Source organism: Sebastes fasciatus, chromosome 21 (genome assembly GCF_043250625.1).
Source record: "Sebastes fasciatus isolate fSebFas1 chromosome 21, fSebFas1.pri, whole genome shotgun sequence".
NCBI lineage: Eukaryota > Metazoa > Chordata > Actinopteri > Perciformes > Sebastidae > Sebastes > Sebastes fasciatus.
In genome coordinates, this window is record NC_133815.1 from 543,640 (window position 1) to 569,113 (window position 25,474).

The following is a 25,474-nucleotide window of genomic DNA, read 5'->3' on the forward strand; positions in this document are numbered from 1 at the left end:
TGCACCCATTCTTATTAGTCCATGTGGTCGGGTAACCCCCTCTGTAACTCCACCCACCTTCACCCTGAGCAGACGTCTCATCAACCACCTGAACACACCTGTGAGGGCGTTCAGAGCCTTAACCTCATGTAGGAACTGAAAACTCTTAAACCGTGAGAGGGAACGTCCCTTCATTACCTTCATAACAGTGAGGAGGTCCCGACACTCAAAACAAACACGCCCCGAGGAGGCCGACAGAGAGGTCGTCTCAGACTTCACTCCCGTCTCTCAGGAATGACACAAAACACAGCATTTAGACGCCGGAGGCTGGCGGAGCGTAACACACCGCCGACGGGTAAACTAAAACGCCCTGATGACCCTCCAGGTGTTGAAGTCAGAGTTTACAGCATGTTTCATGTTCTGACGGAGTTTCATGAGCCTCAGACTCCAAAAGAGAGTCATTCACCAGAGAACAGCCAGGACTGAATTCATTATCTACAGCTGACAGTCTTTCCTCGCCAAAATGTATGTTATGTTTGGAGCGTTATTTAACCTCCTTCATGACCAGCTAGTCTGACCTGGTTGGTACCGATGGATTCATCAGGTTCTCTAGTTTACTATGATACCAGTGTATCTTCAGTCCAGCTGCTTTAAAGTCCGTGTAAAGTAATAATAAATCTGCATTCTGGGTTTGTCACACCACAGATAAATGTGTTACTAAACACCCAGCTAAATTGGAATGATTAAAAAAAATCGCCAAGTATATAAAATCATCAGTATTCTCTGCTCTGAGACGCTGGGGGCGTGTCGCTGAAACCACACCCAGTAGCGGCGAGTGAAGAGGGAAGAGCCGGATCCCCGTCCGACGGGCAGAGTGGGGAAATGTGGCGTACTGAAGACCGCTTACCCGATGTGGCTCGGGGGCCTGAGTCCTTCCGATGGAGGCTCAGCCTGTGGACGGTGTGAGGTCGGTAACGGCCCCCCGTCGCGCAGTCTGCCCGGGGGGATTCAACTCGGCGGGTTAGGGCCGGCCGCTCGGTGTGGGAGGATCCCCTCGCGGGACCCCTCCCCAGCGCTGGCTGGCCCCCCGCCGGGCGCATTTCATCCGAGGCGGTCGGTCGGCTTGGAAAGGCTCGGGGCGAGGGTGGCTCTACAGCCCCCCCGCCCGCCCGGACCCTGGGAGTATAAGTTTCTTGCTCTACCGACTGAGCCAGCCGCGATAACTCTTGATAATGTCATGGTTTCTATTTTGGCTTTCCAAAACCCGGTTTGTGAAGACGGGTGGAGTTACGTTGAGGACGACTCCAGTGCGTCATCGAGCCATGATTTCAGCCCCGCCTAAAACATCCTGAACACAAAACTGGCGAAAAACAGTTTAACGGTCTTTAACTCCACAATCCAGATCTACAACGTTCACAGTGTTTTCATGTTATCAGTCGTTATTTTCCAACATTTAGAATGAGTTTAGAAACAAATCGAACAAATCTGACTTTCCTTTACACGGCCTTTAAAACTGAGAAATCTACAACCTACAAATCACAAGTTGTGTTAATGCGTTAAAGAAATCAGTGACGTTTAAACAACGTTATTATGGCGTTAACTTTGACAGCCCTATCTGTTATGAAAGGAAGAGAGAGGGATGACATGCAGCAAAGAGAGAGCTACAAACACACTACATACTAAAACCTAACATACAAGCACTCACCGCGCTCCAGCTGTGGCTGATGGACGGAGGAGCTGCTCCGTCAGTGACCGTCTGGTTCTGACAGATTTACAGCGTCTGCTGCGTCTCTACAGCTGAGTCTGTGCAGATGTTGAATGTTGTCAGCAGCTGCTTCTTTAAATCAACCCAGACTGCAGCCGACAGGAGGAAGAACCTCAGGTAAATCCTGGATCTGTGTTCTCCATTCAGGAGATTTACAGCTGCAGGCCACAGGTTTGATTCCTGTCAGAGGAGAATGAACGGGTTTGTTCAGAGAGGAGGGGGTGGATGTCGTGTCTGATGACAGAATCGTTCAAAAGACGTGTTACAGTCTCATTTCCTGTGATGTTTCTCTGACTGCACTAGTAACGATCGCCGTATTAGTCTTTATTGTTCCCATGAAACGGCGGTTCCCAACCTGTCTACCTGCCTAAGAGAAGCTGAGCTTAACCGAGGTGAAAATGTTGTTTTTGAAAGGCTAAACGCCAACAAATATGATCTGACACGGAATATCTCATTAGATTTTGCTGCTATTTAGCAAAAAATGCATCTTTTTAAATCGTTTTCCTTAAAGCCCCCCCGACTTGTGTCTAAGAAAAGCTGAGCTTGACCACAGTGAAGTGAAGTGTTGTTTTTGAAAGGCTAAACGCCAACAAATATGGACTGAAACAGAATATTTCGTTAGATTTTGCTACTAAACCTAACTTCCTGTGAGAATGGAGGTTTATTTTGAAAGGACACTATGCATGTAAGAAGCGTATATTGACAGTCGTCCCCGGTCCGTCCAAAAGTAACGCTAGAGGGGAACCGTACTGACCACGCGGTGGTATTTGACCAGTTGGGATTAAGTACAAATTCAAAGTATGTGAAGCGTTTTTGAGCAGCGTTATACTCCTGTACGTCTCAGAGGAGCAGCGAGGATGAACTCTGAGATCATCTCTGAAACCCCGACTGATGATTAAACGTTAACTGAAGGTTAAACAGTCGTTTCCTGCTCACAGAGCCTCGACGTCAGCTGCCATCTTCATCATCACGCGTCACGTTACGACCGACAGAGCCTCAGAAACACAGAGGACAGTGATCGATGCTGCTCTAATTAAATATGTGAAATGTAGTCGTGATGAAGGTGACGGGACGGGATGTAAATCATCAGAGGGGGAGAGAGAGCGTCGTATAATTCAGTTTTATATCACAGCTCAGAGGCTGAGTTCATGTCTGTGATCATCTCAGATCACATCTCATGTTTTCAAGTATTCTCATCCTCTACTGCAGTAAAAGTACTAATACCTCACTGAGGTATAAATACTGCACTACAAGTATCCAAAACATTACTGAAGTAAAAGTATGTAATCATCTAAATGTACTTAAAGTAAGAGTACTCACTGTGCAGTAAAATATACTTAAATTACTTAAAGTAAAAGTATTCATTGTGCATTGTTCATTCCTTTCTTTCTTTCTTTCATTCATCTCTTCCTACTTCTCTTTTGTTTCTTTCATCCAACTCTCCTTCCTGATGTCCTTCCTTCGTTCTTACCTTTCCTACTCTTTCTTTTCACCTCCTCTTTTTTCTTTCCACATTTCCTCTCTCCTTCCTTCCTTCCTTCTGTCATCTCCTTATTCTGTTTCTTTTCTATCTTCTCTTCATTCTTTCTTTCAGTCCTCCTGCTACCCTTCTCTTCACCTCTTTCTTTCCTTGTTTTCATCCTACAGTAACTTTCTCCTGTCCTTCCTCCCTTTCTTTCATTTCTTCCCACTTCCCTTCTTTATTCCTCTCTTTTGTCTCTTTCCTCCCTTCTTTACTCCCTTCATCATCTCATCAGAAACTAAAGTACTTCCACATCTGATACCTGAGTACATTGAACAGCTGATCCTTCTCTACAGTGTCTCCAGTGAAGACGTGAATGCAGTATTGAACATGCAGTACTGTGAAGTACTAGTACTTTGCTCCAGTGAAGACGTGAATGCAGTATTGAACATGCAGTACTGTGAAGTACTAGTACTTTGCTCCAGTGAAGACGTGAATGCAGTATTGAACATGCAGTACTGTGAAGTACTAGTACTTTGCTCCAGTGAAGACGTGAATGCAGTATTGAACATGCAGGACTGTGAAGTAGTAGTACTTTAACCTCCGAGGAGGAGGACGAGGAGAAAGCTGAGCTGTGTGGTTCACAGTGAAAGGCGCTCTTTGTTGTTCTGCTCTCAGTATTACATTCCATAATGTAAAAGCCTGAACACACGAAGAACATTAAAACGCCTTAATGACATTCCTGAGTGTGCTGAGCTCGGAGACCTCGGCGGAGTGGCGGAGCGCAGCGAGCACCGCGGCGGCGGCGGCGGACACAGAAGAGAGAGAGAGAGAGAGAAAACGTTGTGTCTGAACTCGCCGAGGTTGTAAAGGGTTTTCAGGAATTAGCAGCCTGAAGCGTTTTACTAGAAACTATTGGAGCACATTGGACATGTTCACTCGCTTGCATCTGAAGGATGATTCTCTTCTAATTAACAGCAACTGATGCTGCTTTTTAAAGTCGTCTTGAGTCGCTGAAATGACTCGTAGAGGCTGCAGTTGTTTTTAATTTTGTAAATTCGCTCCTCAAGTCAATATAGCAGCAGGTTCACTCTCATTTCTGTGGCATCAGGTTGTCTCCATCACAGTAGTAACAGTATAAACCTCTTCTCTGTTGGTAACCATGGTGACGTGTTTAGTGGAGGCAGAATAATCCTCTGAACACGTTAGTTAACGCTGGCTAGCAACTATTGTTGGCTTGTTTTTTTTAACAAGGTGAAGTCGTCTCCTAGCGGCGAGGAGTGAGGCAGAGGGACCGTGACCCGGCGCCGTCCTCTGTTGGACTCATTTCCTGTAGCGTGGAGCCGTCCGACCAGCGGGCTGGAGGCCAACGGCAGCGCTGTAAAGATAAACTGAGGGCGTATAAATCTGTGGATGTCTATAGTTAACTATCCTTCAGTAAAGTCAGTCACAAAGAGAGTCGGACAATATCGGAGAAGCGTTTCAGAGACGGAGAGAAAGGGATGCTAATAGTTTAACCTTCTGCTAACAGCAGCTAACGGCTCACGGCTGCTGAATCCCATGAAGTGAAAAACATCACTCGCTCTCAAACAGTCAATAGGTGATTCATCACTGCTGACAGGAGGTCAGAGGTCAAGTGCAGTAACGTACGGTGTCCTCACGGGCCTGACGCGTAGATCAACACTCCATCAGTGTTCTCGTTGTGCCGGGCGGCCGCACAGCGCCGAGAACAATGGTGTGATTTTTACAGGCCGTGGCGTGTATACGAGGTGTGGGCTGAATGGCTTGTATTCACCGCTGCACACACACACACACGGCGTGGGTGGACCGGTTGACCTCCAGGTCAGTTCACTGGAAGTGTAGGCCGATCTCACAGCTGCTGAGTCCACAGACACACATCACTGTTTCCCTGCTAATCAACGCACACACAAACTTTGCTTTGGCCGAGGCCAGCTAACGAGCAGGTGACTGCTCCTTTACAGCTGTGGACTTAACGAAGCAGTAAACACACACGAGGCCAGTTAGAGGGCGGCCGCGCTCATCTGTCAGCACACAAACAGCAGCTCTGTAGGAAGAAGAAGTGGAGGAAGACGTTTCCTTGCACATCCTGCATCCGTTTGGAGAGCTGGCTGCGTACCAAATACCGTAGATTGGTCAGCGTCCCTCGGCTTCGGAAACGGACGCACGGAGGCGCCCTTTAGCGACAGTATGGGCGGGAGGGGAAGTGGATGGTTCAAACAAATACAAGACTTTCAACCAGGAGACCGCTGTTCGTGTGCCGTGTGAAACTACGTTGACTTATTTTGTCACGTCAGTCCTTCGTCATGTGACTAATCACCACACGTTTCTTAACCTTTTTCTGTCTAAAATAAATATAAATGAAATTAAATGGCCATTATGAAAGGCAAACTCTACGTAGAAAGAAAGGGCTGACAGCAGCCTGTGTGGACGCCACCCGCGTGAAACGCGCAGCTATTCCGCATGCAGCCGCCACGCGCTGCTGACGTTCCCTGTGTGGACAAAGCGTGAGCGTCTCTAAACGCCTGAGCTGAAGTCACTAGTGTCGCTGAGCACTGACAGCATCACCGTGAATTTTGAGCGTCTCTAAACGCCTGAGGTGAAGCAGCATGTTGAGTCTCAGACGCTGAGTGTCGGGATGCTCATCGTGGCCCTGAAGGTATAAACTCCTCACTCTGTTCAAAATGTTCATAAACCTAGTGAAACCACACTGTGTGCTGCCAACAGGCCTGCAGCGAAACACACACACACTGCCACAACCTAAAACGTGCCAGTTGCGTTCATGCGTTAAAGGAATTAGTGCCCTTTAAAATAAATGTGCGTTAACTTAGACAGCAACAGTTTGAAGTGACTCTTCGTGTTGCCCACGCAGCAGCAGCTGCTCCTCAGACAGCTGCAGGTTGGAGTTTTAGAGTCCTACAGGTGAATGTTTCATGAGTCGTATAACACAATGATGTAACCGGAGAGCTGAAGCTGCTTTGTGCCGAGTCGGGTTTTGGCCGCGAGCAATAAAATCCTGTCAAAACTCCCATTCGTCGTCACAGAGACGCTCCCGCTGTAAGAGGGCGTGAAGCATGCAAATACTGACAAACACACAGCGAGTGTGTGTGTTTGTGTGTGTTTGTGTGTGTTTGTGTGTGCAGACAAAAGGCCGATTCTGAGCAGAGCGTGATGTGTGTCTGCTCTGTGGTTAACACACAACCCTGTTTCCACTGATGGTGACATGCAACGGAGCCATTAAACGCCAGCAGCTCATTTACATCTACGAGGCTCATGCAAACATCCAAACACACGAACAACGCCAGCAGCTCTGGTGAGAAGAACAATGCTTTTCCCATCAGGCCTGGATCCATAATGTGTTTTCAGCAGAGCCGTGTGATCTCCTCCGATTATTAAACATTTCACATCCATCATTTCTGCGGTTGTTCTCTTGTCATCTCTGTTTTGGAGCTCGGCTCTGCTAGACACGCCGTGCTTTCTGCCCCCGGCTGCATCGCTGTGATGACGTTGTGCAGAAACCCGTCTATGAGATCCAGAATCACAACCAGTAACATCTAAGAAATAATAACCAGGCAGGCAGGCAAACTCTCAGCTGATCAACCGGCTGCCTGAAACCTCTTTTATTCTGAAAATCTGACGCTTTAATGAGGAGCTAAGAGTGATCTAAGCGTGACATGAAGTTCAGAAGCGGCGCCACGGTTTGAACGTGCAGCTGGAAGCCGGCGTCGTTAGAAACAGTTTTGGGGTCAGCGGTGTCTTCAGAGAGAATAGCAGAGACGCAGCCTTGTTGACGGCGTTTGTTGTGACCCTGAAGGCCTCCTCGTTGGTATGCTGCTCTCGTCTCTCTCTTCTTCTCTTATCTGTCCCTCTCTGACCTTCTGTTCTCCCTCCCTTTCTTCTTCTTCTTCTCTCCGTGCAGCAGACATGGCTGAATACAGATCAAGAAACCATGACTGCGTTTGGCTCCGACTGATAACACTTTTCCTTCAGCTGTGCGGAGCGGAGGGGGACAACAGAGCACGTTCTCCCATCCTGTGATTAAGTCCAATTTAAAGTTTGAGGTTTCACTCTGTGAGACATTTTGACTCCCTTTGACTCCAATAGTTCACGTTTTAATCCTCCACATGTATCTGATAGCTCCAGTTACTAGACACTGAGCAGTAAACACAAGCAATGAGCTAATCAAATACGATGCTTTAGTTAAAGCCGTCAGTAAACAGGATCTGGACCACCTGCAACAGTCGGCGCCGGTCTGTTACGAAGCCGTGTTAGGGCCATTATAGGTACAAAATAACTCAATTATGGAGCCTGTTGGAAAAAAGTCTGATTAAAGCCGTAAATATACAAGAAAAAAGTCTGAAATTCTCTGAAATTAAAGGGACTGTTTGTAACTTCTTACTCGTATAAATCAATCCGAGTCGGTGTCTCATGGTCTCTCGTGTGTCTCGTGGTCTCTCGTGTGTCTCGTGGTCTCTCGTGTGTCTCGTGGTCTCTCGTGTGTCTCATGGTCTCTCGTGTGTCTCGTGGTCTCTCGTGTGTCTCATGGTCTCTCGTGTGTCTCATGGTCTCTCGTGTGTCTCCTGGTCTCTCGTGTGTCTCCTGGTCTCTCGTGTGTCTCCTGGTCTCTCGTGTGTCTCCTGGTCTCTCGTGTGTCTCCTGGTCTCTCGTGTGTCTCATGGTCTCGTGTGTCTCATGGTCTCTCGTGTGTCTCCTGGTCTCTCGTGTGTCTCCTGGTCTCTCGTGTGTCTCATGGTCTCGTGTGTCTCATGGTCTCTCGTGTGTCTCATGGTCTCGTGTGTCTCATGGTCTCTCGTGTGTCTCCTGGTCTCTCGTGTGTCTCATGGTCTCTCGTGTGTCTCATGGTCTCTCGTGTGTCTCCTGGTCTCTCGTGTGTCTCCTGGTCTCTCGTGTGTCTCCTGGTCTCTCGTGTGTCTCCTGGTCTCTCGTGTGTCTCCTGGTCTCTCGTGTGTCTCCTGGTCTCTCGTGTGTCTCCTGGTCTCTCGTGTGTCTCATGGTCTCTCGTGTGACTCCTGGTCTCTCGTGTGTCTCATGGTCTCTCGTGTGTCTCATGGTCTCTCGTGTGTCTCCTGGTCTCTCGTGTGTCTCCTGGTCTCTCGTGTGTCTCGTGGTCTCTCGTGTGTCTCGTGGTCTCTCGTGTGTCTCGTGGTCTCTCGTGTGTCTCCTGGTCTCTCGTGTGTCTCCTGGTCTCTCGTGTGTCTCCTGGTCTCTCGTGTGTCTCATGGTCTCTCGTGTGTCTCATGGTCTCTCGTGTGTCTCATGGTCTCTCGTGTGTCTCCTGGTCTCTCGTGTGTCTCATGGTCTCTCGTGTGTCTCATGGTCTCTCGTGTGTCTCATGGTCTCTCGTGTGTCTCATGGTCTCTCGTGTGTCTCCTGGTCTCTCGTGTGTCTCGTGGTCTCTCGTGTGTCTCATGGTCTCTCGTGTGTCTCATGGTCTCTCGTGTGTCTCCTGGTCTCTCGTGTGTCTCCGCTGTTCAGACTCAGACTCCAACACAAACTACAGTGAAGCACCAAAACCTCTTGGTTGTATCTAGTGAAGCTGTTAAACAGTGTTGGCCGCGGTCGGAGGACGCGGAGGAGACCGTAGCTTTGGTCTCCAGGACCGGAGTCTCTGCTCCTCTGCTCCTCTGCTCCTCTGCCTGCCTTCACTCACACACCGCGCTCCTTCTCTCTCTCTCTCTCTCCACCTCTCACGTGCATGCTGCTCACTCCACACTGCAGAAGAGTTAGTTTAGCTCTGAGAATATCTAGTGAATGTTCAGTGGACGTTTGTGCAGAAATAACTGCTGCAGCTCCTCCAGACCAACAGAGGTTTCCCGTGTCTTGTGAAGTGACGGGGCTCCGCAGAGAGAAACGTTATCGTCTCCCCCGTTCCCTCCGGCCGCGGTCGGGAGGCTGAGGCGGGAAAAGCCAACACTAGGATCAGCATTGATTCATGGAGAGACCTTGGTCTGGTCAGCTAACATTACTGCCAAGCAGCTGGAATATAGAGTGATACTGTGCTTTTAGCTGACGTGTGTCTCCTCACTGTGTTGAGCGATGCTCCTTCATGTCTATGTAGAGCGAGCACAAGCGCCAGCAACAGGACGCTGACTTTAGTTGACTCAACGGACACAGGTGAAGCTGTTAACAACACATTTAGGATTCTTACTAACAGGCCCTTTAAAGTCGTAAATTTACCAGAATTTTTTTTTTTACAAAAATAAATCTAAAATTCCTGACTTCAATCTCAGAGAATATTAAAGTTTTTCGTTTTCCGCGCCAGCCTCTAACAACAGTTCGGTCCATGTTCCTATAACTGCATCCCCAGAAACGATGTGTTCAGTGAATGAGGTGTTGTCTTCCTCTAAATAATCTAAATACAGTTTAATAATGTAATCTGAGTCTGTTTCACCCCAACATAATCTGTGTTACACCGTCGTAGTCCAACTCAAAGTAAACACCGTGTTGAACCTTCGTATAGCTCAGACTGAACACACACAGAGACAGAGGAGGGAGGAAGGAGGAAGCAGCTGGACAGAGAGATGTGATGCAAGACGGAGGAAATCCAGGGAATTAGAGCGGATATGTGAGGACCGCAGAGCTCACGGCGCCGGAACAAAGACAGAGAGAATAAGGAGTCTGCAGATGTCCGAGCCGAGTGGAGCGACTCCTCCTCGGTGTCGGCTGCTCCCCACGGACCAGATGAAAACACAGTTCAAGTAAAAGCAGCGGAGCGTTTCAGACACATTTCAAACATTCTGATGCACAAGTAGAAGTCTTCTTCAAAAACATGACCTGCTCTCGTACACACGGAGACGAACAACTACAATAACACACACACACACACACACACACACACACACACACACGCACACACACACAGTGTGATGAGAGACAGCAGGAACTATTAAAGGGAGGACGGGGGACGGTAATCGCAGAGTCCACTTTGACTCTCAGCACCTCCCCTCCCACTACTGTTGAGTCCATCAACACACACACACACACACACACACACACACACTCACAGTCACAGACACACACACACACACACACACACACACACACACACACACACACACACACACACACACACACACACTCACAGCCTGAGATCATGAGAAACACTTCCAGGTTTGATCTGAGGGAGGAGAACGATACAGAGACTGAAGGAGACAGGTAGAGGACAGGTAGAGGACAGGTAGAGGACAGGTAGAGCAGGAGGACAGGTAGAGGACAGGTAGAGGACAAGTAGAGCAGGAGGACAGGTAGAGCAGGAGGACAGGTAAAGCAGGCGGACAGGTAGAGGATAGGTAGAGGACAGGTAAAGCAGGAGGACAGGTAGAGGACAGGTAAAGCAGGAGGACAGGTAAAGCAGGAGGACAGGTAGAGCAGGAGGACAGGTAGAGGACAAGTAGAGCAGGAGGACAGGTAGAGCAAGAGGACAGGTAAAGCAGGCGGATAGGTAGAGGATAGGTAGAGGACAGGTAAAGCAGGAGGACAGGTAGAGGACAGGTAGAGCAGGAAGACAGGTAGTGCAGGAGGACAGGTAGTGCAGGAGGACAAGTAGAGCAGGAGGACAAGTAGAGGACAGGTAGAGGACAGGTAAAGCAGGAGGACAGGTAGCGGACAGGTAGAGCAGGAGGACAGGTAGAGGACAGGTAGAGCAGGAGGACAGGTAGAGGACAGGTAGAGCAGGAAGACAGGTAGTGCAGGAGGACAGGTAGTGCAGGAGGACAGGTAGAGCAGGAGGACAAGTAGAGGACAGGTAGAGGACAGGTAAAGCAGGAGGACAGGTAGCGGACAGGTAGAGCAGGAGGACAGGTAGAGGACAGGTAAAGCAGGAGGACAGGTAGAGGACAGGTAGAGCAGGAGGACAGGTAGAGGACAGGTAAAGCAGGAGGACAGGTAGAGCAGGAGGACAGGTAGAGGACAGGTAGAGCAGGAGGACAGGTAGAGGACAGGTAGAGCAGGAGGACAGGTAGAGGACAGGTAAAGCAGGAGGACAGGTAGCGGACAGGTAGAGCAGGAGGACAGGTAGAGGACAGGTAAAGCAGGAGGACAGGTAGAGGACAGGTAAAGCAGGAGGACAGGTAGAGGACAGGTAGAGGACAGGTAAAGCAGGAGGACAGGTAGAGGACAGGTAGAGGACAGGTAAAGCAGGAGGACAGGTAGAGGACAGGTAGAGGAAACAGGAAACTGATCTCCACCTGATCTAAAGTCTCCCGTCAACGTGTCAACTGTCTGATGGATCGTCCATCAGCAGTCTGCTCTCATCAGGAGTCTCTGTTTCTCAGGCCTATTAACCCCGTCTGCTCCTCTTGTCCTCAGAGGACGTTCACCTGTCCAGCCTGAGTCCGTCCAGCAGCTGTTAGTGAAGCTGGAGGTGTGTGATGTCTCTGGGTTTAGTCTCCGTGTGATGTCTCCATGATGTCTCTGGGTTTAGTCCCCGTGTGATGTCTCTGGGTTTAGTCTCTGTGTGATGTCTCTGGGTTTAGTCCCCGTGTGATGTCTCTGGGTTTAGTCTCTGTGTGATGTCTCTGGGTTTAGTCCCCGTGTGATGTCTCTGGGTTTAGTCCCCGTGTGATGTCTCTGGGTTTAGTCCCCGTGTGATGTCTCTGGGTTTAGTCTCCGTGTGATGTCTCTGGGTTTAGTCTCCGTGTGATGTCTCTGGGTTTAGTCTCCGTGTGATGTCTCTGGGTTTAGTCCCCGTGTGATGTCTCTGGGTTTAGTCCCCGTGTGATGTCTCTGGGTTTAGTCCCCGTGTGATGTCTCTGGGTTTAGTCCCCGTGTGATGTCTCTGGGTTTAGTCTCCGTGTGATGTCTCTGGGTTTAGTCTCCGTGTGATGTCTCTGGGTTTAGTCTCCGTGTGATGTCTCTGGGTTTAGTCTCCGTGTGATGTCTCTGTGTGATGTCTCTGTGATGTCTCTGGGTTTAGTCCCCGTGTGATGTCTCTGGGTTTAGTCTCCGTGTGATGTCTCTGGGTTTAGTCTCCGTGTGATGTCTCTGGGTTTAGTCTCCGTGTGATGTCTCTGTGTGATGTCTCTGTGATGTCTCTGGGTTTAGTCCCCGTGTGATGTCTCTGGGTTTAGTCCCCGTGTGATGTCTCTGGGTTTAGTCTCCGTGTGATGTCTCTGGGTTTAGTCCCCGTGTGATGTCTCTGGGTTTAGTCTCCGTGTGATGTCTCTGTGTGATGTCTCTGTGATGTCTCTGGGTTTAGTCTCCGTGTGATGTCTCTGGGTTTAGTCTCCGTGTGATGTCTCTGGGTTTAGTCCCCGTGTGATGTCTCTGGGTTTAGTCCCCGTGTGATGTCTCTGGGTTTAGTCCCCGTGTGATGTCTCTGGGTTTAGTCCCCGTGTGATGTCTCTGGGTTTAGTCCCCGTGTGATGTCTCTGGGTTTAGTCCCCGTGTGATGTCTCTGGGTTTAGTCCCCGTGTGATGTCTCTGGGTTTAGTCCCCGTGTGATGTCTCTGGGTTTAGTCCCCGTGTGATGTCTCTGGGTTTAGTCCCCGTGTGATGTCTCTGGGTTTAGTCCCCGTGTGATGTCTCTGGGTTTAGTCTCCGTGTGATGTCTCTGGGTTTAGTCCCCGTGTGATGTCTCTGGGTTTAGTCCCCGTGTGATGTCTCTGGGTTTAGTCCCCGTGTGATGTCTCTGGGTTTAGTCTCTGTGTGATGTCTCTGGGTTTAGTCTCCGTGTGATGTCTCTGGGTTTAGTCTCTGTGTGATGTCTCTGGGTTTAGTCTCTGTGTGATGTCTCTGTGATGTCTCTGAGCTCCTTACTGACGGATGTTTGTGTTGGAATGTGTGCAGACGGAGGATTAGCGGGGTAATCCCTGACCAGGACAACGCTAATCCTCCACCTCGTCCCTCACACGTCTCTGGACACGCTGCTCAGGATCCATGTGTGTGTGTTTGTTACTGAGACAGACAGATCCTGATGTCTTATCATTTATACAAAGACAAAGAAAAGACGTCTTTACATTAAATTAAAGGATAAGAGGATAACTCAACAGTCTGTCAGTTAGGAAACAAGAAATGATACCAGATATTACCACTCATTTGTCTCACTAAAGTCATGTCGTCGTCATGGTGACGTCGGTGTCTTTGGGAGGATTTTGCAGAGGTTTGTTTGGAATAAACATTTCGGTAGAAAACTCAAGACGAACATTTAGCCGGTCGGTCCTCCACCGAAATATAACAATGATTATGAGATGGATGGAGACAGAAAAAACTTGAGGCTTAAAAACAGCAGTCCACAAACCAACGGGTGACATCACGATGACATCACGGTGACATCACGGTGATGTCACGGTGACATCACGGTGACGTCACGGTGACATCACGGTGACGTCACGGTGACTACGTCTACTTCTTATACACAGTGTCATTATGTTCCAGTGGGGAGCGGCCGGCGGGTCAAGTGAGACACCTAGCGGTAACTCGGTCCGCCGGCTCCACCCGACAGATGACCCTGATTCATTTGATCTGAACGCGTCGTTGTGCGTCGTCGCTCATTTAAGGAACAACCTGTCTTCGTATAGACGACGCAGTAGTGGTCGCTGGTCCTGTTGGGAACTGGTCTGTAGCTTTACTGACTCCAGTCTGTGACTCTGCTCCTCCGTACAGTGCCTGGAGTTCGGCGAGGGCTCGGTGACGGGGGACATGTGCGAGGACCTGTGTGTGCTCGGCCTGGTCGAGTACAAGCGCTGCCTCTACTACGAGAACGGGAAGAAGGTGATCGAGGCACGCTGGAGAGGAAACCCCGTCATCCTCAAGTCCAAGCTGGAGAACTTCTCCTCGTACGAGCCGCTGGGAATTCTGGACTACCAGGTGACGTCTCCTCTTACTGATCCGGGGACGCTCGGCTCAGATCCCAAGTACTCTAAGTAGTGATTCACAGTGATTCTCTCCGACAGGACACGGCAGAGGAGCTCTCGCCGCTGGACGTGGTTTTCTACGCCACTCTGGAAGTAAGTCAGACCGCCGCTAATAAAGCAGCACGTTCTCACTCCCGACTCGTCACATACCGCCGCTCAGTCAGCGCCCCTCGGCATCGGAGACCAACGCACGACGTACCCCTCTAGTGTTACTGTTGGACGGACCGGGGACGGCGTGTCAATATACGCTTCTTACATGTATAGTGTCCTTTCAAAATAAACGATACTAACGACTCACGTGACTCACAGAACTGACGATACAAACGAATTATGTGACTAGTAACTCTCACGCTATTAATACTACGTCACTGCTCCGACCGTTGAATAACAGCGCGGGTGGGTTTACATTGGAGTTAGTTGAAAGCCCGGTTCGTCACATACTGTCGCTAAAGGTTGCCTCCGTGCGTCGGTCTCTGATGCCGAGGGGCGCTGACCAGACGGCGGTATTTGAGGAGATGGTAGTGAGAACAGGTTGGTTTATATCTGCTGAGTGTAAAGAAACAAAATCATAACTTCCCTTTTCGTCTGATCTCAGGTGCGAAACTCTCTGGGGCTGGCTGAGGAGGACGAGGACGAAGAGGGAGGAGGAGGAGGAGGAGGAGGAGGCAGTAACAGCTCTCTGGCCAGGCTTTGGGGGAAGAAGCTGAAGAACAGAGATAAGAGTTACTCCAGAGCAGAGCTGGCCTCGCTCTGGTCTCTGCTGCAGCAGGAGGAGTACACCTTCCTCAGGTACAACAACAGGACTCACATACAGTAGAACTATATATATATATATAACTATATATATATAACTACAGCACAGACATCCTCCAAGGATCAAACAACTTTCACATGTCAGTTTTCAACACGGCAGAAAATGATGAAATATTGTTTCTATAGTATAAATACAGCAGATGTGTACAAATACATCAAAGATCCAGATTCAGTGTGAAGTCAAATAATTCTTCTTTATTCTTTATTCTTTATAGAAATTCCCTTATTTATTTAATTTTCTGTTTAATTTAAATTTTTTTGTTTAATTTTATTTATTTGTGTATTTATTTTGATTAATTTATAAATTAATTCATTTATTTCTGCATGGAATTTTAATTTATTTATTTTTGCTTATATTTTTATTTATTCATTTATTTTTGCATTTTTTAATCGATTAAAATATTTAATCTTGATTAATCGCTAATTAATCACACATTTTTATCTGTTCTAAATGAACTTTAAAGGGAGATTTGTCAAGTATTTAATCCTCTTATCAACATGGGAGTGGACTAATATGCTGCTTTATGCAAATGTATGTATATATTATGTATATTTTATTATTGTAAATCACTTAACATAAAACAGTGATGATTAATTGAACTATTTCAATCAGTTGAAACGACTGATCAGGAGTAAGTTGAAGTCTGACCAGATCAGTTGGTGTTTTGGTGCATAACGGTCAAAATAAACAGAGTAAGAGTCCGAATCAGAAGTATGAAACAGACGTGTGTAAAATAAAGATTGCGTACTCATTGGTGCTCTGCTGCACCTTCATCTCCAGAGTCCTGCAGGACCTCAGCACCCACGTGGCCAAGGTGTTGGGCTCCTGCGGTCATTTCTACGCCGTGGAGTACCTCTCCGCCGGCCACGCCTGGGACCAGAACATCTTCTCCCTGGAGGAGGTGGCCGTCTCGGGGCTGCAGGGTCAGGACCGAGCCGGAGCCCGGGGGAGGTGGACCGCCAGGGAGATGGTGCATCGCATCGCGCTGAGCTTCCTGGACATGGTGTGGCACTTTGACAACGACTTCACCCACAAGCTGCACCTGTGTGACATCAAACCGGAGAACTTTGCCATCAGGAAGGACCTGACGGTGAGTCTTCATCTATAAAACGTCTGCACATCCTGCAGGTTGTTGAAACGTAAAGACAGAATCGTGAATGTCACATAATCCACCGGAAAAAAAGCTCTGAGACCCGACCCGCTATCCTGACTGATTTGACTGTCTCTCAAAGGCTGTAGCGGGTTCAGTTTTAAAGCCAGAGTGACATTCCAGACATCATCTGAAACTATAAAACCTGATGAATCCATCAGTACCAACCAGGTCAGACTAGCTGGTCATGAAGGAGGTTAAATAACGCTCCAAACGTGTGCTAAATATTGGCGAGGAAAAACATGGCCATTTTCAAAGGGGTCCTTTGGCCTCTGACCTCCAGATATAGGAACGTGTGAGGGTTTTCGTCCGAAAAAATGTCCAATAAAAAGTCTGACAATTTACGAAAAAAGTTCGAAAAGTGTTCAAAATCTTTTTTTAGAAAAAAAGTCAGAAAATTGTAAAAAAAAAAAAAAAAAAAAGAAAAAGTCAGAAAATTGTCCAAAAAAAAAGTCGGAAAGTTACTGAAAAATGTCAGTCTGAAAAAATTCTGAATACTGTAAAAAAAAAAGTCAGAAAAAAAGTCGGAAAATTGTCAAAAAACGTTTAAAAAAAAAAAGTCCAATAAAGTTTGAAAAATGTCAGATTTTTTTTTTTTTAAGTCTGAAAATTAATCTGAAAAAAGTCCGAAAAAAAGGCAGAACAAAAGTCTGATACTGGAATCATAGTAAATTATAAAACCTGATGAATCCATCGCTACCAACCATGTCAGACTAGCTCGTAAAGAAGGAGGTTAAATAACGCTCCAAACTGTCAACTGTCATGGCCATGTTCAAAGGGGTCCCTTGACCTCTGACCTCCAGATGTGTGAATGTAAATGGGTTCTCTGGGTACCCACGAGTCTCCCCTTTACAGACATGCCCACTTTATGATAATCACATGCAGTTTGGGGCAAGTCATAGTCAAGTCAGCACACTGACACACTGACAGCTGTTGTTGCCTGTTGGGCTGCAGTTTGACATGTTAAGGTCTCTCAGCTCATTGGTTCCTACTGAAGACGTAAATCTTTAAAAACACACATATACAGTAGCTTCATGTTTAAACCAGTGTTCGCTGTAGTTTCTATCAAACAAACAGGAGGAAGTAGTTCATTTGTTTGGGACTATTTCCAGCAGCGTAGTTATTCAGCATAAAAGAAACGAGGAAGCTGCTGCAGATAAACCTCTCGTTGTTTTCACGGTGAACATTATATAAACAACCTTTTACAGCGTTGGCATTATAAACCGTGCGTTGTTAAATCTGTTCCATGTCTGCTGCCGTGAGACCGGTAACGAGCCTCTCCGGCTCACTGGACGTCTGTTTGGAGCCTAAACGGCTGGTTGTGTTGTAACCGTGAGCCTGAAGTGTTGTAGATAAAGTAGTGATTGTTGGCCGGAGCCCAGCGCAGAGCTGACACGGAGCTGGATTAATGACTCCGTCTGCTGCATGAACCATAGAACCATCTGATAACGCTGAGAAAACAACCGCTGACAGCCGTTTGATTTCCTCACCGCTGCTCGTGACTCATTTATACTCTGAGGGAAGAACGTCCACTTTTCTTTATTTGTGAGCAACCTTCAACTCCTAGTTTTAATCTTACAGATGAGTATGATGGGATGGATATATCAGTCTGGTTAACAGTGATAGATGACGACGTTCAGCTACATGCAAACAAAACGCTGACCTTCTCTTTCAAACCCGTAATCCAGCGTCCAGCTCTCCTCTCTGAGAGCTTTCTCCTTTTTAAAAACATCCTTTCATCTCTTTCCTCTCAGCTCCCCGCTTTGCTTTCTTTCATTCTCTTTATGTTCATTACGTTCTCAGAGAGCACGAAGGCCACTCACGCTCGCTCGGTGCTTTTCATTGTGAGTCGTTCTGCTCTGCCGACGGGTCGCGATCTCTCGGGACAACGAAGGCTCCATTTACGGCACAAAGTCGTGGAGAACTAAACGTCCCTGAGCAGCGTTGACAACTCTCCTCCGATGAAATCACTCGCTCCAAAACAGGAAGCCCCGTCTGAATTATGTCCAAAGACTCGTTCAAACACCTCCAAACCGTGTGGGGGAAATGTGACTAAAATATATGTTTAGCGTGGTGGAGGTAAAGTTATGATTTTATTCTGTAAATCTCAGATGTGTTTCCCTCAATGTGGCCTTAATACTCCGTAGTACATTGTCTCTTTGGCCCTCACTGCATTAGACTTATATACTATATACTTAGACTATAAACTGTGTTATCTTCATCACAATGATCACATGTTTTGCGGCTCCAGACAGATTTGTTTTTGTCTAAAATGTCTCTTTTGACAGTAAAGGTCGCTGACCTCTGGTCCAGACTGAAAGAAGACGTGTTGGAAGTGAAATAGACCAAAACCTCTAAATGTTCCGACCTCCAAAACCACTGAAACCCCCAGAAAGTGTTTTTACTTCTATGTCAACATGTGTTGTCGTCCTAAATGTCGGCGCTGTTTGTCACCGTGATGACATCATTTAAATTCTGAAATGAAAGCAGCAGGCTGAACCTGAAGCCAGCGTCGTCTCTCGTGTCCTGCAGGTGGTGGCGATCGACGTGGACATGGCGTTCTTTGAGCCCAAGATGAGGGACATCCTGGACCAGAACTGCAGCAGCGACGACGACTGCAACTTCTTCGACTGCTCGTCCAGGTGTAACCTGAACAAACGCAGGTGCAGCGCCCGCCGCCGCAACAGCAACCTGCAGGTGAGACGGAGGTCAGGAGGTTCGACTGGAGCTGTCAAAGTTAACGCCATAATAACTAATAACTTATTAATAAGTCAAATATCTGTCATTGATTTGTGTTAATTGATTTACAATAATAAATATATACATACATTTGCATAAAGCAGCATATTAGTCCACTCCCATGTTGATAAGAGGATTAAATACTGGACTAATCTCCCTTTAAGGTTCATTTTGAACAGATAGAAATGTGCGATTAATCCCGATTAACTATTTTAATTGATTTCATGGTGTCAGGATGTTGTAGCAGAATACGTCACAATGGAGATCTCTAACTTATTGATGTTTGTTGTGATGCATTATTCTGGTTTTGTTCTAAAATATCATCACAAAGACAAAAAATTTAAACTTGAAAATACAAAAAAATACATCATAGTTTGTTTCAATAAAACTTTATAAAAAATAACATGAAGGCTGTGAATCACAGCAAACTGAGTCTATACAGCTCTCATCACAAGGTTTGATTGTTTCATTTCTTTATTTTGATTTAAATATGAGTAAATGTAGTTTTAGGAACCTGTATGGAGTATAAATTCTGTATTTTTAGACTATTTTGGGGCTAAATAAATTAATGAATAAATAATTCAGTTTTGCTTCAACATCATTTAATTAATTATTTTTAATTTAGATCTTTATGTTGAGAGATAAAATTGAGAGAAAATATAATATATATTTTTTAAATAAATATTTTTTTTCATAGTATAAAATACAAATAATTTTATAATTTTAGAGAAAATATTTTTATGTTTATGTTTTCATAAAAGAAGGAATTATAATTTCAGTTAAATTTAATTAATTTAAACTTCAATTGATCAGTTTTAATAATAAATTTGTTTAGTTTAAATGACAGAAATGAATAAGAAAGTGTCTTTGAGAATTTAAAAAGACACAATCTAATTTTCTAAAAATAAAAGTTTGAGATTGAAAAACAAAAGAAAACAAAATCTGCAAAATTCAGATTTTAAAGAATTTATTTTTTCCCTTTAATTTGTTCTTTCTTTGCCGTTTGTCCCGTTTCCAGACGTCCAAACACGTCTCTGTACGTCCACCGCCGGTCCGGTGTAACTCTGACCGCTCCTACTATCGCTCACCCGTGCAGGATACTTTACTCGACACGTTCTCGCCGCCGTGCGTCCGTCGCCGTCCGCCTCCATCCGCCTCCGTCCGCCTCCGTCCTGAAGAAGGCGGCTGATAAATTACAGGGTCGTCTGTTTCTCAAGAATTCTGGGTAATCCATCCTTCACAACGTTTAATTACACGTGTGCAGTGAAGCGGCGAGTGGAATGATAATTACTGATCTGAGGACGGGAGGCCGGAACAGCTCGGGTTTTTAAATCTGCCATGAAGAAATGTTTTACTACAAACCTGCTTCTATTTATTCTTTTATTTATCCTTTTATTTATTCTTTTCTTTATTATTTTATTTATTCTGTTCAGATACTTTAATGTTTTATTATCTTATCTAACCTATATATATATATATATGTGTGTTCTTCTGAAGGTTCAACATTCACAGAAAGAGAAAGATAACTCTTATTTTCTTTTCTAGAAATCTGTAAAAGGTTTTATTGCTCTGGTTGATATATTTAGAAAGAAGTTATAGAAATAAAAGACAATATATATGTTATGTTATTATTAATTATATTTGTGTCGACACTTTATCCTCCTCGTCTTCGGTATATCTCAGTCTTGACTGACCGATAAAACATCGTGGAAATAATCATTAAAAAGCAAAAATAATTTGTTTAAGTTATAAAATCCTCATTTTAATCATAAAAAATACTTTATGAATAAATGGTAATAATCATCATTAACTTCAGTTAAAGCGTTTCGTATAAATAAATATTGATAATTAATTTCAGTTCAAATAAATTAATTCTTTTTTGCATTTTAATTCTTTAAATTCAAAAGAAAAAGTTAAACAGCAGCGACTTCATTAGAAATACAAGGTTTCAGTCATCAGGAGGGAAAGCGTGCAGCAATTTAACTCTTTCTTTTGCATTATTTTATTTTATCTTCCACTAATAATATTTATTGTAATTATTTAAATGCAAAACAACTATAATCTAGAAAAAAACAGTTAAACTGGACGGTTTGTTTCATCACAAATTCTACTTTTCTTTCACTGCAAAGACATTTTTATCATCGAAGATTAAATTAAAAGAAAGAATTTGTTGAAGCGTAAATTCATGATTTGGTTTTATATTTATGTTTGTGTCATCTAAAATATTTTAATCAGTGTTCTGATTATTTATTTTTAGTTACCTTATTATTACAATTATCATTTGGCACTTTGAGCAACACCTGAAACTGTCGAGAGCTGCTGCGTAAATACACACAACGTTTTACATATAATTATATTTATGTATATACAGTATATAACATTTTGCATTTTTGCTACTTTGCTTTACTCAAAGCACAAATTCAGATCTAATTGATTTTTAATTATTCTTTTAATTATTATTATTACTATCATAGTGCTACTAATTGTATATTTGTTGACTACATTTTAACCATTTTAAGATATATAATGTCTCATCAAATTGTAAAATAATTACAGACATTGTCGCGACTTTCAAATCATTCAAAATTATTACTCAGAATATTATTAATAATATATTATTAACACTATTTAATATTGTGACTACTGATGTAATGTATCAGCATATTGCTAAATTATGGCATTATTATGAAGGAGTATAAATAATAAAATCAATTACAAATAATAATAATAATAATAATAATAATAATTATAAAATCAATTACCAATAATAATAATAACAATAAAAATAACAATTACTAATAATAATAATACAAAACAATAGTATAAATTACCAATAATAAAAACAATAATTATCAGTAAAATAATAACAATATAAATTACAGTAATAATAATAATAACAATTACCAATAATGATGATAATAATATAAATTACCAATAATTACAATAATTATAATAATAATAATGATAATAATAATAATTAGAATTATAAAATCAATTACCAATAATAATGATAACAATAAAAATAACAATTATTAATAATAATAATAATAATAATAATAATAATACAAAATAATAGTATAAATTACCAATAATAAAAACAATAATTATCAGTAAAATAATAATAATATAAATTACAGTAATAATAATAATAATAATAACAATAACAATAATAATAATAATAATAATAATGATAATGATGATGATGATAATAATAATAATAATGATAACCTGCAGTTGGCCTCCACATCGTCGGAAACTTGAAGCCATTATTGAAGCATCGGCCCGTCAGACTCGGCGGAAACGTTCGGGACACAAAAGCCAAGCGGGACATCACCGCCGCCGTCCCCGTGACAACGCCCGGACGGACTCTCATCACCCCGCCGGCTCCGGTATCACATGACACATGATACGAGACACCTGCATTCATCAGAGGAGGAGAAGATGTGTGAATACGAGACGAGGCGACGACTGGATGTGATGATGCACAAAAAAAAACACGGAACACGTCTGACGTTCGTACGCGAGGAGACAGAACGAAAAACTCATTATACATTTTACATTAATTAGACACAAAGAACGTCATCTGCAGTCGTCGCTTGTTGAAATGAAAAACAAGAAATTAGAAGCAATAAAATCTGAGATAAAACTCTGAAACATCAGGAGGCACCAACATGAAGGAGAAGAAACTCAGGATGAAAGGAAGATTATACTTCTTCTATATTTTCTATTCTTTCCTGTCCTCCCTCCCGTCTTCTTCTCCTCCTTTTTGATTCCAATCATCTCTTCTTCTTCTTCTCTCCTCTTCTTCTCTTCAGGTGATCTGTGAGAAGATCTTCAGGCCGTGGTTTTCTCCCACGCTGCTCGGGGCCAAAGCAGGTCTCCCTCTGCAGGTACCGTTCTGTGTTTTATTATATACTCTTATTATATTTACTTGTATATTTATATGCATTTATTTATGTTTACCTTTTGTATTTAGATTTATCTAAAATTATTATGTTTGTATACTTTATTAATACGAGGGCTGTGATAATCTTTTTAACGTTGATAATTTCTTTTACTTGTGATTTTTAGGTTGTAGCAGGTTCAGTTTTAAAGCTAGAGTGAAGATCCTTGTATCATCTGAAACTAGAGAACCTGATGAATCCATCGGTACCAACCATGTCAGACTAGCTGGTCATGAAGGAGGTTAAATAACGCTCCAAACTTACACTACATTTTGTCGAGGAAAATCTGTCACAGGTACTGCATTTAGCATAAAACAATATGCTCACATCATAACATGGCAAACTGCAGCCCAACAGGCAACAACAGCTGTCAGTGTGTCAGTGTGCTGACTTGACTATGACTTGCCCCAAACTGCATGTGATTATCATAAAGTGGGCATGTCTGTAAAGGGGAGACTCGTGGGTACTCATAGAACCCATTTACATTCACTGATCTGGAGGTCAGAGGTCAAGGGACCCCTTTGAACATGGACATGACAGTTGACAGTTTGTAGCGTTATTTAACCTCCTTCATGACCAGCTAGTCTGACATGGTTGGTACCGATGGATTCATCAGGTTCTCTAGTTTACTATGATACCAGGATCTTCACTCTAGCTTTAAACCTACAACCTAAAAATCACAAGTTGCGTTAAAGACATTTTTGGCGTTAAAATGAATTTGCGTTATTACCACGGTAACTCTGACAGCTCTCGTGAATTGTCTTCTGCGTTGTTGTGTTTTTGGACAGGTGGAGCTGCAGCGAGCGGTGCAGGAGTGTTCAGAAACAGACGGAGGTGTGGAGGAGAGGGAGGAGAGGGAGGAGGATGGAGGTAGAGGAGGAGGAGAAGGCAGAGACGTCCATCAGCGCCTCCTCAGCATCCTGACCCGCCTCCTCCAGGAGGGGGGGGCCTCAGGTGAGGGAGGAGGGACCTGGGAGGAGAAAGGTCACGACCACACGGCCCTGAACTTCTGAGGAGGAGAAGTGACGACTGTCAGCGACCTATGAAGGGCCCTACAGAGAGAAAAGATCAGTTCTTCTTTGAGGAGGTTCGTCCCTGAATCCAATGACTCTCATGGAGAGAACACAGATGTTCGTCTGCTGACGGAGAGAATGAATCCACTGGCTCATTTTCAGGTCCAGAGCCACAGTTTGAGCCACTAGCAGGACGTTTCAATCAGATCCAAGAAGGATCTGAATCCAGATGGAACGGGACAGACTATGGAAGATTTCAGGATTCTATCTGTTCAAACATGAAGTATAAATCAGGGCTGTCAAAGTGAACGGGATAATAACGTGTTATTAAACGCCACGGACTTCTTTAACGCATTAACACAACTTAATATTTACATTTCTTTCATATGAAACTCTAAAACCTGATGAATCCATCGGTACCAACCAGGTCAGACTAGCTGGTCATGACGGAGGTTAAATAACGCTCCAAAGTTGCGCTTAATTTTGCCGTGGAAAAATCGTCGTCCCTTTTCAAAGGGGTCCCTTGACCTCTGACCTCTATCTTAAGGTTGTTTCCGGTGTGTCCTGCACCGTCGGCTCTAGTCTGTCGGAGCTCGCCGGTGAGAGAAATCACTCTGATTAGCTGTTCAGCTCAAACCAATCAGTGCACGAGAAGAGAAACGGACGTGAGGAAAGCGAGACAACTCTTCTCGTTTTCCATCTTCATCTCATCTGATCATTCCAGATGTTCTCACAGTGACATGAACATCTGGAATGAAGCTAAGTGGTGAGTGAGAGCGGTGTGGAAATGGTCGCCAGACGCCGCTTTGTTTCATGTACGCATCATAACTCGTATATCCACCGTCTTCCAGTTGTTGAATGATGAACACAGACTACCGCCGCCTGCTGGTGTGGAGAGTTATTGTGTTGATGTGAGGCGTCGCGACAGGCGTCCTCCATCGCCACTCGTTCTCTGACTGACTCGGTGCGTCTGGGCCTTTAGACGTCAGTGTTCTTCCGGCCGCTTGACCTCAACTCCATCCGGCACCTTCGGGATGAACCGGACCACCGACTGAGAGCCGAGACGTGACATCACCGCCGTCGGTGTTGAACCTCACCGATGCTCCGGTGGGAACGCCTGAAACCAGCAGAGGGGACGCTCCGCTGCTCGCCGTCCAGGACCGCCGTTCATGACCAGACTGTTGGATGTTGTGTTGGCAGAGAATCACTCTGGACTTCATCAGGACATCCAGACGCTCAGCGATGTCCTCTTCTCATCAGAGGGACATGTCCTGTCTTCTTCTACGTGTCCAGTTAGTCTCAGTGAGATTTAAAACACAACATCTCTCTCGTTGGTAGAGAGACTGCACTGAGAAAACATCTGCGATACATGAATGTGAGCTGCAGACCAGATGTTACCGTTTGGTAAATCTATTAATCTCTAATTATATCAGTTAATAACTAAATGAACGAGTAATGGCTGTGTCGGTGCAGTTTGAAAGCAGATAACTCATATTTTTAAAAACAAACTGTTGCGTACAACGTCCTCAAAGAAACGTACATTCATCTTAACTCCATGATAAACCACGTAAAGCTTCACTCATTAGTTGAGTGAAGCTTTAACGAGCGCCGTCTGTCCTGCAGGGAGACAACAGAACATCTGTTAGCGTGTTTATGTTCATGTTGATAAGAGAACAAACAATTTAAACCATATTTGTTGTGTTCTGATAATAAAAA

The 25,474-nt window shown here is 44.7% G+C and overlaps 1 protein-coding gene across 2 annotated transcripts in view; it reads left to right on the top strand.

Annotated features, from left to right (window-relative positions):
* The window catches only part of dipk1c (divergent protein kinase domain 1C), a 42,408-nt gene extending 16,934 nt beyond the window's left edge, over positions 1-25,474 (top strand). For both annotated transcript variants that reach the window (XM_074622305.1, XM_074622306.1), the window contains exons 3-9: positions 13,848-14,051; positions 14,138-14,191; positions 14,694-14,887; positions 15,693-16,002; positions 18,595-18,759; positions 22,617-22,691; positions 23,534-25,474. In XM_074622305.1, the coding sequence (XP_074478406.1) occupies positions 13,848-14,051; positions 14,138-14,191; positions 14,694-14,887; positions 15,693-16,002; positions 18,595-18,759; positions 22,617-22,691; positions 23,534-23,758 (1,227 nt within the window). In that variant the 3' untranslated portion in view covers positions 23,759-25,474. The remainder of the gene's footprint in view (positions 1-13,847; positions 14,052-14,137; positions 14,192-14,693; positions 14,888-15,692; positions 16,003-18,594; positions 18,760-22,616; positions 22,692-23,533) is intronic.